The sequence below is a fragment of the Cajanus cajan genome, chromosome 1 (genome assembly GCF_000230855.2).
Source record: "Cajanus cajan strain Asha chromosome 1, NIPB_CcT2T_4, whole genome shotgun sequence".
Lineage (NCBI taxonomy): Eukaryota > Viridiplantae > Streptophyta > Magnoliopsida > Fabales > Fabaceae > Cajanus > Cajanus cajan.
Window position 1 is genome coordinate 22,810,422 of NC_138517.1, and position 12,991 is coordinate 22,823,412.

Sequence of the window (12,991 nt, forward strand, 5' to 3'; positions counted from 1 at the left end):
TCTCCACGCCCGGCGCACCTACCCTGCACCTGGTGCCATATCAGTAAAACACCATCCAAGGCCACTATCTGATATTGCACCCAGCGTGGTTCTCCCTACACTCAGTGTGAACTCACCCTGAGACTCCTATTTAACCTCGCGCCTGACATGATCAAGAAATGGTAACTATGATGAATGCACGCCCAACGTCAAGAACATGCGCCTGGCATAGATTCATACAACAGCCCCAAAAACTCAAAATTTTGCCTCAAAACCTGAAAATCAGAAGATTTCACCACATGCAATACATGAAACTCAACACATAGGCTTCACACAAATAAAAAACAACCTCAGATTCAACATGCATCTAACAAAAGCATCAAAATCGTCCGAAAACCTAATTTTTCCCAAAACCACGAAAAATGAGAAGTTCTTCAATTCCACCCTTTAATTATGATGAATGCACGCCCAACGTCAAGAACATGCGCCTGGCATAGATTCATACAACAGCCCCAAAAACTCAAAATTTTGCCTCAAAACCTGAAAATCAGAAGATTTCACCACATGCAATACATGAAACTCAACACATAGGCTTCACACAAATAAAAAACAACCTCAGATTCAACATGCATCTAACAAAAGCATCAAAATCGTCCGAAAACCTAATTTTTCCCAAAACCACGAAAAATGAGAAGTTCTTCAATTCCACCCTTTAATTCTTAAAATCCATGCATCAATTGAGTTTCTAAACTCACATGCAACCAAACAACCTACATTATAGCTTCCCTCATCTGAAGACAATAGCCAAGAATTGAGAAGAAGTAGAATTTCCTTCCGAAGCTCAACCCGTTGACTTCAATCCTCCAAAAGCAAGCCTCCTAGCCTGAATTTCAAGAAAATACAGAAGGAGTTAGTGATCTAGAGAAGAAGAAGAATCAAACATAGAAATTTGGGAGAGAAAGGAACTCACGAACCTAGAGTCCTTCTCTCTAAAACTCCTCTCTAAGATTTTCTTTGAGAATGAGCTTATGAGGCTCCCTTCTCAGAGAAAATCTTATATACTCTTCTCTCTAGCCTCAACTAAACCTCTGAATTAACTTACTACGTTACAAGGAGGGGTACAATCACCACCTGCACCTGCTATATTTCAAGAAAAGAACCAAAATATGAAGTAATATATAGGACCTCACCATTCTTCTCATGTGTTTATACTCAAAGATGTACCACTCGTGTATAGTTCTCTCTTTTATGGCTTTTTCTCTAATGTTTCACTCTTGCCTTTTACCACTATTTCCCTCACTTAAAGTTCTTACTTGAATCAAACAATCTATAACCAAGAATCACTTTTAAGGGTAGTGATCACAGGACTGAAATAGATTAGCACCAACAAACAAGGAAGTAGTAAAGAACAATTCTACTACTAACAAACAAGCAAGGAAAACATTAACTTTGTGGAAAAACAATGAGTGAGAAGACACTTGACACTTAGGAATTTTATCAAACAAGTGGGATGCACTAAATTTAGAATACAGTTGTTGTACTTTTTTTAATTTCTTTTGTTGTAGATTTTTTTTAACTTCTCTTGTTGCAAATTTTAAAAAAAAATTACTTAAAATTGCTTATAATAATGAAAATATGTAATTTTGGAATGAAGCATTGAAGTTGCAACAATTGAGAATGAAACTAGATAAAAATTGGCAATAAAACGAGCATATATTTAACACCCAACAACAACTTAGCCCAAATCACATGGATTGATAAGATTAAAGTTATTGAACAATGATGAACATGGGTTGAACACCAAGAACAGAAATGAAATGTAGAACAGAATTGAAGAAAAAAATGACACTAGGAAATTGAAAGAAAAAATTATGACCAACCTTGCTCTAATACCAAATGATGTGAATCTATAGACAAACTGAACGATATCGTTCGGTTCAATCGTATCTCACGCTGCAAATTCTAAAATTGCACGATTCCACGACAAGATTAAATATGAAATTCTGAAATGCAATTTAGACAGATAAATCACTGAAAAAGGATTGGTAAAATCGAAGATATGAAAATAAGAAAGTTTGAATAAATTCTGAAAATTAGCAATGTGGAAAAATAACAAGAAAACAGAAAATGAGTGAGGAAGAAATTGATAGACACCACAAACAATTGATGTTTGATAAGCCTTTAGGATCACCATATGAATTTTAGTGAATTCATAATAAGATCAAACGGTTCAAGGAAGAACCTTAGCAGAGACAATTTTTACGCTTCAGAAAAATAAACATTCAAATCTATCTTTTCATTCATATCCAAATGACTTATACAAAGTAGTTCTCGATCACGTACTAAAAGGTAAATAAAAGATAAATAAATTATCAACATTACAAGCTAAAAAAAAAAAAACCTTTGCGGTTAATTGAGACCTATAAAAAACTTGAGGTTTTAGTCTCAAAACTAGCCATAAACACTTTATTATAACTATTAATTTTTTTTTAAATGTCTAAGCTACAAAAATTGTTACCACCACTTGTAGGGACTCTTCTACCTTCTTGGTCCTAGCTCTAGTAATAGGCCCTCCAAGTAATTGTGTTGAACTTGATCAACTTCAATGTCCCCATCATAATGGTACGAAAAAAATAATATATAATTAAAGAATATAAATGTCTAAAAAATGTGGAAATCTTTATAGATAAATCATGTATAGATTAATTTGTTTTTTTCCCAGTAATGAATAATAGATATATTATTATATCAAATTTAACATATTTCATATTAATTAATAAATTAATTTTAATTAAACAGATAAATTATTTTAGATAATATATTGTTAAATTAATTAATTACCAAAAAAACTATTTTGTATCTCTCAATAAATTTATTATTTCTTCACAAACATGTTTACCTTTAATTATAGATATTAATAACTACTTTTTAAAAATCAAATAATTTTTTAATTATTTCCAAGTTTTCTCTAATTAACATTATATTTACTTGTATAGTTATCCTTAATTTATTATTTTAATGTACCCACTATATTCAACTCCAACACTATACATCATATAAAAGATATTGATTTTTTCATCTCATTATATTAATAATTATTTTAATAGTTACATATATAATGTATAAACACATTAATACATTAATTAATGAATTCATACTTAAAGATGTATTTATTCTCTCCCGAAGTAGATACATCCACGACTCATATATATATATATATATATATATTTATTGTAGAAGAACATATATAAAATTTTGATGATGTCAAAGCGTTGAAAAAAATAAAAGGTCAAGTTAAAACAAGTTGATCAAGAAGCAAGATCTCAAGAAATATCTAGATAAGTCTTGACTACTTAGCTTGATATGTAAAATGAACTTTTAGAAATTGCAAATTTCACTTGGCCATTAAAATAAGGATTTCAAGAAAATCTAAATTTAGTCTTTTTGAATATAAGAATAAGTTTTTGAAAAAGAAGGTAAAAAGAGTGTTCAAAAAGATTTTACAAAAATTTTTTGACTGAAAATTAGAAGTTTCCTATAATCAAAAGTTTGTGTAACAAATATAAGAATATTTGTCTGGTAATCGATTACCAGCTTATGTAATCGATTACCAGAGCAAGGAAACTTCAAATTCAAATTTTGAATACAAAATGTGTTCTGGTAATCGATTACTAGACCTTGTAATCGATTACCAGAAGAGAGAACTTTAAAAATTTGAATTTAAAAGATACAACGTTTCAAATTTTTTGAACTTAAAACCGTTGTAATTGATTACCAAGTTTTGTAATCGATTACCAGAGTATCTTTTCTAAAAAATTATAAAGAGTTACAACTCTTCATGAAAAGACACAACCTAAGAAATACTTGTCTATAAATACCTATAATTTTTCAGAAGAAGGTTACGAACTCTAGTGTGAAAAGGTCATTTACAAAAACTTCTTGGCCAAATTCATTTGCATTATTGTAAGAGTTCATTAAGATCTTTAAGGTGTAATATCTACTCTTTAAAGAGAGTTCTTCTGTAATTCCAAATTGATCTTTGGATCTGTGAAGGAGAAAGGGTTGTTCTCCTTGTTGTTTTTGAATCTCAACACTAGGAAAGGGTATTCCAAGGTGTTGGAGGATTCAAGTCTTGTAAGTACTACAAGAATAGTGGAAATCTCAAGTTGGAGACTTGAGGACTGGATGTAGGCAAGATTGGCCGAACCAGTATAATATCAAGTTTGCAATTCTTTTTCCCTACACTTTTACTTACTTGTTATTTAATTGTGGTTGAGTAATTTTTATATCATTACATACATTTTGCTTAAGTAAATAAATTTTTAGAAGGCATCTTTAAAAACTGAAAAAGAGAAAAAAAATAAAATAACTTAATTCACCCCCCTCTTAAGTTATACGAGACTACTTAACTAACATAAATATAAATATATATATACACACACATGATGATGGATCCGTTTATTCTATGAGTAAGTCTATTTAGACTTATTTTAATCAATAACTTATATTTTACATCAAATTTTAACAATTCAACTATTGAATTTAAAGTTTTTAATCTATAGGTCAATTCTAAAAAAATTTAAAAAAATTAAAAATCATTTGATATCTCATTTCATTAATTCAAATCAACATGTAAAATAATTTTATGATTATCTGTCAATTTGAATTAATGAAACAAATGACTTTTAAATTTTTTAAAAATTTGCAGACTTGATCTATATATTAAGAATTTTAAATTCAACGGTTGGATCGTTGAAATTTAATGTAAAACATGAGTTATTGAGTAAAATAAGTTTAGGAAAACTTACTCCTAAAATAAATAGGTCCTTCCTTTTATATATATATATATATATATATATATATATACATATATATATATATATATATATATCCTTATATATATAATTTTTAAATTAAAATACTTTTTTAATTCATATAATTTCATTAACTTTATATTTTAGATTAATAACTTAAAATATATTATTTTAATTTCTATACTTATATTTTTTTATCCGTTTTAGTTCCTGCAATTAATTTTTTTGTTACTTCATTTTCAAACATGGGCTTCTTAAATTCGCGAGGTGATGATTTATTTGATTTTGTGGTTAGTAACGTGTTGCTTAATAATTTGGAAGAAAAAAAAAATAAAGAGTATGAATGATTTTGTAGATAGTCAATACGTGATCAAATTACTAATATATATCGTCATGTAAATTTAATAAACTCACATAGAAACAATATTGTTATAAAAAATTAAAATTAAAAACTAAAAATAATTAAAAATATATAAATATAAATGTAATATAAGTAAAATTACAATGGCTTAAAAAAGTATTTTAGCCTAATTTTTATATATATAAAAAAAACACAATTGAAAAGTCATATATACTTATCATAAGTTCTATAAATAAATAAAGATCTTCCTGTAATTGAATTCTAATTGCTTGACAGAGAAAAAATATATTTACATTGTCACTGCATAAAAAAAATAAACTTATAAATAAAATGAAAACATTCAAATTAACTAAATAAGAAAGATGAATAATCATTTTCAGAACATTAATTCTTTCAACATAAAATTACTGAAATACATCAAGCATGCAAAATATATATATATTTTTTTGGGTGCTCTTAAATTTCTCAAATATAATACTAATTTACCCTCCCTCACTTCCCAAACTTGCCCTATTTATAAACATGAATAAATCAAGACAAAGATTACAATATATTATTACTCCCGAGGATGTCATCCACAAACTCCAAATGAGCATAGGTTACACCAAGACAACAACCATCCAATAATGACATCACATGGATTCATAAAGACTAGGAGACAAACGAGGTTTGATGAGAACCTCAAGTGGAGTAACCTTGACATTGGTTATTTCAACCGATGCAGTCATGTCTATAGGCTCATTGGAACTCTTGACGACTTCAAAGGAGTGAAGAAAGTTAGCCAAAGTCAAATAAGTGGTCCTAAGGCCAAAGGATATTCCAGGGCAAATCCTCCTTCCACTCCCAAAGGGTATGAGGTCGAAGTGTCGACCCTTAACATCAACATCTTTGTGCGTAGTGAGGAACCTCTCTGGCTTGAACTCCAAGGGCTCTTCCCAAACGCTAGGGTCCGTTTGGATCTTCCACAGGTTTGTCATGAGACGCGTTCCCTTCTTCACGTGGTACCCTCCCAGGGTGCAATCTTCGCGGAACTCGCGAGGTGCGGAGAGAGGAGTGGGTGGGAATAGCCTTAGGGATTCTTTCACCACGGCGTGAAGGTATACCAACTTGTTTGTGTCTGACTCGGTTACCAGCCTTTCTTTTCCGATGTGGGTGTCCATTTCTTCCATCACTTTTTTCAGTGTGTTGGGGTTGTTCAGTAGCAGAGACAGTGTCCATATGTGTGTGGCTGAGCTGGTGTCTGTTCCTCCCAGAATCATTGCCTGCAAAAATGTTTTGTGAAATTTAGACATATACAGTTTTTTCTAATTTTGATGAGTAAAAATGGTAGATTAGGGATCATACTTCCATGTTTTTCGGACTTGAAAGCTTATAACATGATAGAATTCTTAAATCAAATACTATTGTTAATTTAAATCCTGATTGGATATAATTAGAAGTGTTTTAAAAAGTTTTTTTTTATTAAAAATAACTTCTAACACTAGATTTTTAATAATTAATTAAAATTTAGTGGTATCTAATTATTTAACTTAGAACTTTACTTGTCAAATTAAAGATCAATTAAAGTTTATTAGAGGAATTTTATCTTTGATGTTAAAGAATTTTTTTGAGTAACTATACTAACAAAAATAAGATTTTATGGTAGCAAAGAATATCAGACTGATACCGTGTACCATTTGTATTGATCTACGATGGCTATACATATAGAATACATGCATGCATGTTTATAAATGTATACTCATATATTCAAATTTTGGTAACAAGCAAAGAAAAAACAAGAACAAGTGGATTAAAAAATTGGCTATATTAGGAAAAGGAAAAGGATTTTCGAATGTCTAAGAAATGCCTACACCTTGAGATAGATAAGAAGAGAGGATAGATAATTAAGATAACACAAGAAATCACCTTGAGATAGAGTGACAAATTAAGAATGTCAATAGGTGTTTCATTTATTTGTGTATTAAAGAAAAAAAACACCGTTAGGAAAAATGACCAAGAAGTATGACTGAAGCAGATACAATAGTAAAGATCTCTATGTTGTAGTAATATATGATTATAGTCTCTCTCTTATTTAGTGAAAATTATACTATGCATAAAGATGCGAAGTTTATTACTCAATTAATGGTTATTATTTTCAAATCAGTAAAACCTACATAAATTTCAAACCATGAAAAGGTATATTGAAATACTAATATTAAAGATTTTATTAATGAAACAATATTAAAAGTGTGTTACTAGTATATAAGATACTACACTTTCCCTTTAAAAATAATTAAATGAATTTTTTTGAAAATCTTATAATAATAATTCTTTAACGGTGTTAATTTAATATAATAAGAGAGTAATAATATAATATTTAAAACTTTAAAGAATAAAAGTATAATTTATTTTATATTTTAACATATGTAGAGTGAATAGTATAATATTTACATCGCTCAGGAAAAGAAAATGTAATTTTCATTAATTATGTTAAGTTAAATTGACTAAATTGTATATTTTAACATAAGAGAGGAGAATATTATATCATCCTTATCCAGAGGAAGGTAACGTAATTTACTCTATTTACATAGCTTCCTTGAAAAATAAAATTTTTTTATGTTTGGTTATAATATTAATTTCTTAGGTATATAAATATTTTTAAAAAAATATTATTTACAAAATTTGAGTTTCTTCATCCTTGTAAAGTGTAATCGCATCATAATATAATATAAAAAATATCATATTTAAATTTAAATAAAAAATCAACAATTTACATATATGCAAAATACACAATAAGTCAAAGTGTAAAATGGAATTTTAATGGTTTATCACGGTATAAAAAGAAGTTAAATTAAAAATCCAAATAACAATTAAAATAAAAATATAAGTAAACTAGAAAATAATAAAGAACATATATAACACTATTTTATTTAAATAATTTGTTAAATTTAAAAGCTAAAAAACGTAATAAGAAATTAGTAATACAGTTTTATAATTTATAAATTTTAAATAATTATAAAATTATTATATTTTATGAAAAATATATAATTATTTGATTTTTATTATAAAGTTAAAAAGATACCAGAATTAGAGAGAGAGAAGTCAAAGGATTTATATGTTATTTGTAAGAGTACATAATGTTGTATTTTTTTTAATATTTGAAAAATGAACAATGAATAGTGGAGTGTGTCATATGTTTTTTTTAAGAAAGTAAAATAAAAATTTTTATCTTAATTTTTTTAAAATATCTCTAAAATATGAGAAATTAATATTTTCGACTTAAAATTCTCATAAATGTAAAAAAAAAAAAAAATGTATATCAAAATTTTTTCACGTGAAATTTTCTAGGCACATTATCGTGGCATTTATAATATTGAATTAAGAAAGCACAAATATTACTTTCATTGTATAAAAAACTTGATGGATTCAATATGTCTTACCTAACAAATTGGATCAATTGCTAGTTCGTAAACTCAAAATAACAAAATAGCTCATCTGAGAAATAGTGAAAAGTGAAAACTAGCCAACCTAGTCTAAAACTAATAAAAAGAGACACATTACAAACAGCTGGACTTTTTAAAAATAAATAAAAATATATATTTAAGAATTACACATAAGTATAAGTTATTATATCAACTAACACTTATTTTTATCTTACAAAATATATAATTTATTCATTTATATGAATTTAAATCTGTATCTTATTTTTATAATTTATATTATTTTATTATCTAAAATATTACTCCCTTTGTCTCATAAAAAATGTCATATTGAAGAAAAATCATAAAATAAATTTTATGCTATCTTTACAATATAATATTAATTACTTCTTATCCATATATACCGGTAATAATATTATATAAAAAGAGGTTTTTGTGTTGCATTATTTTTTAATAAAAAAATTTAATCATAAAGTTAATTTTGTAAAATTATTATTATTTTTAAATATTTATTAATTTTACTTATCTATATAAAATAACCTAAAAGGAACTTATTATAAATAAAGAAAGTATATAATTGATTAAAACATAAATTTAATAACTACCATTACACATGTTTTAATCACATAAATTTAATAACTACCATTACATATGTTTTAATCACAATTGAGTCAATAAATTATAGGTTATTCTATCCAAAACGTGTTACCTACTTACAAAATATTTCTCTCATCTAATTAATTGTAAGATTAATTTTGAAAAATAAAAATATCTCTAGAAAAGTGTATTTTCTTATTACTCACAATAAAACTATTCCTATATCCTTAATTTTTTTTTTCTAAAAAAATATAAATTAGAAGAGTTACATATTATTACTTCATACCGTAATGAATAGAAAATAAAGTGTTTATTATAATATATATATATATATATATATATATATATATGTGCAGTAATATTTTCTTTTCCAATAAAAAAATATCACTTTTAAATGCATAAAAACAATTACAGGAACGAGGTTAACATTTTAAGAAAAAATTTATTATAAATAAATATGAGTGAGAAATTTATATTTTCTTAAGAGAGCATACTTTACTTAGAGATATTTTAGTCTAAAAATAATTAATATATGAGATAATATAAATTGAATTTTTTATATAAAAGATTAAATAATTATTTTAAGTTAAATTTTATAAATAGGAACAAAATAGTAGCTAAAAAAATTTAATCTTCTAAAAACTATGCCTACTCAATTTCTCTGATTCTAATAAGAGAAAAATAGTTTATCTAATTAATTTTAACTAAATTATATTTTGTATAAGAAACGTTATTTAATTAAGAATATTGTAAGAAAAATAATCAATGCAAGATATAAGGATAAAAAGGTTTTATAAACAAAGACAAACAATAAAATAAAATTAGTCTTACATATTACTCCTTTGGACTTATATAAGTAAAAAAATAAATCAATTTCACACATGTTAGTAAAGATAGTTAAATGTATTTAATTTTAACAATTTCCTATTTTTATAGGTTATATTTACTAAAAATATCTTTAATTATATTTATTATCGATAATGTTCTCCTTTATTATTATAGGAGTATTTTAGAATTAAAAGTATTAAATAAAGTTAATTTTGTTGAAATTTTCTTATATTTAAGTGAAAAATTAGAAGCATTTATGCTTATATATAGGTATAAAAAGAGTACCTTTGGTCATAATTATAAATAACAAATTAAAATTTTCTTTTATCCTAAAAATAAGAAACAATAATTAGTTTTTAAAGTTATTTAAGGTTAAATTTCTTTTATACCCTTCATTTATTTTTGACTCTATTTCCTATCCATCCACTTATAACTAAAATTAAATATAACAATCTCTTAAAGGAAATGATATATATAAAATAAAAGACGAATTTATGATAAAATTAATTAAAAATAGTCATATTAATTACTTTTCTTAATCGTGACAATTTTTCTTATATTGCCTATAATTAGGATTGGAAATAACATTTATTTTTTTGTTACAAAATGGTTTTTCTCACAAGACATGACTCCATGTAAGATTAAAGTCAATCATCAACATCTTTAAATATTTTTAGTAGGATTATGAATTGATTAACCATCCTAATGCAAGTCTACGTGAAATGATATAAAATAAAAGAGAGATTGGATTCAATCTTAAATCCTAACTAATAAAAATAAAAGAAACTTAACTAACTTTATTACACTCATAAAGTAAAAATAGTCTTATATATAAGTGCAAAAATAAAATAACTATTATTAATAAAAAATATAAACACAACTACATTTTTTTTAAAAGATGCATGATATTAATCAAGAGTATAAATATAAGGAAAAAATCATTAATATTACATTAAAAATTAAGATAACATTAAGTGTAAGACTTTTTTTTTTTTTTTTTTTTTTAAGACACATTTATTATGTGATTGGGATAGGGTCATAGGGGAGTTCAATTTTTAAAATAATGATAATTTGTATATATAAAAAAAAAAATAGCATAAATATACACAAAGTGTCTGATTCTAAGTTGATTCTCAAGTGTGGACTGAGACTAAAAAGTTGTGAACGCAGTAGTATAGTACTAGTAGTACCTGGTAATCTCATAAAAAGTCAAAGATCTTAATTACACTAATCACCCATAGAAAAACATGTGCAGAAAGTAAGAGAGAACGTAACACGTACCATTGCGGTGGCTTTGATTACCGTATCCGCATCAAACCCATGAAGCGTGGTCCCGTCGATCATGGACAGCATCACATCGATGAAATCTCCGTCGTCACGGTCACCTCTCGAGTCTCTCTCCCTCCGATGCTCCTCCAGCCACTCCCCCACCACCGCGTCCAGCTCCTTGAAATTCTCCTTCATGGCCTTCTCCAGCCCCCCCAAGTCCAACCACCTCAGCCACGGCACCGCGTCCCCCACCGCGAACGCCCCCATCAGCCTCATGTACTCCCTCAGCGCCTTCAGCCACCGCTGCGCCTCCCCCTCCTCCACCACCGCCTTCTCCCCGAAGTACCTCTTCCCCGCCACCATCCTCCCCACCACGTTCAACGCCAACTCCTTCAGCCACTGCTTCATATCCACCATCACATACTCATTCTTCCCGTCGCTATTTCACATCATTAGAAAAATATTTAAAAAAATCTAAATTATACCAAAAATAAAACAAACAAAAATAAATAAATCAAAACAATAATCATTTTATAAAATAATTTTGTAAGATACTTTAATATATTGATTGAAGAACTACACCTTATACGTGTCCATCAAAAATTTAAATTTAAGCATTTATATTTAATATTTATCTCATTAATACATATTTATATTTAATTTTGATCGGAGAACAACACCTTATACGAGTAAACTTTTGGTAGAGCTCCTTGACGGAGGTTCGGACCTCGTTGACGCGGACGGGGGCGAGGGAGTCGATGCGGTGGTCGGCGAGGAAGGCGGAGGCGACGTTGCGGCGCATGTCGCGCCAGAAGGGGCTGTAGGGGGCGAAGCCGAGCATGGCGAGGTTGTAGGTCATGTTCTGGCAGGCGACGAGGTGGGGGCGGTTGGAGACGGCGACGTCGTTGGTGGTGAAGCATTCTTTGGCGATTTGGGAGTTGCTGATGACTAGGGTTTTCTGGGTGCCCAGCTTGATGGTGAAGAGTGGGCCGTGGGCGTCGGCGAGGGAGCCCAGGAGGTGGTGGGTGGAGCGGGAGCGGGCCAGGAGGGGGAGGTGGCCCAGGATGGGCCACGCGCCGGGGATGGTGGGGGCCTCTTTCGGGGCTTGGGCCTTGGAGCGGTGGAGGAGGAAGAGGAGGAGAGGGAGGAGAGAGAGGAGTGCGATTAGGAGAGGGTCCATTTTGGTGCTATAGATTTATGTTTATGCCTATGGGTTATGTAGTATGTTTTGTTTTGGTTGAAGGGAGAGTATATATATACTGGTATGAATTTTAAAAACGGTGGTTTAGGGAAAAGGTGGTGCAAACTGCAAAGTGGGAGAGAATCTCAAACGGGAAATTGTATTGGCCAAAGAAGGAAGAGAAATTAATTTTTAATTGATGTAATTAATATATTATTTAATTATACTAATATTTTCTTATATAATATCAATTATTGTATTTATTATATATACATGACAACTTATAATGATCGATTGTGAAATAATTTTTCATTATCTCAACAATTTTTTGATACATGGTTAAATGCCTAAACCTTACATTCCCAATATTACCCTAGTTTTATTATTCCTATCTCATAATATCGGTTATCATAGGTATAGAAATCAAAAACCAAATTTCCTTAATCAAAGAAGGAAGAGAAATCACTTGATGTTATTAATATATTGTTTAATTAAATTAATATTTTCTCATATAATATCAATTATTATATTTATTAAAGAGTTT

At 28.3% G+C, this 12,991-nt stretch overlaps 1 protein-coding gene across 1 annotated transcript; it reads right to left on the reverse strand.

The window, feature by feature from the left end:
* Positions 1-5,165: 5,165 nt before the first annotated feature.
* On the reverse strand, positions 5,166-12,611 carry LOC109813560 (cytochrome P450 82A3). The gene is made up of 3 exons (XM_083076699.1): positions 11,948-12,611; positions 11,280-11,706; positions 5,166-6,416 (listed from the first exon to the last, which is right to left on the reverse strand). The coding sequence occupies exons 1-3, from the start codon at positions 12,445-12,447 to the stop codon at positions 5,787-5,789; spliced, it is 1,557 nt and encodes a 518-aa protein (XP_082932825.1). The 5' UTR covers positions 12,448-12,611; the 3' UTR covers positions 5,166-5,786.
* Between the last annotated feature and the right edge of the window lie 380 nt (positions 12,612-12,991).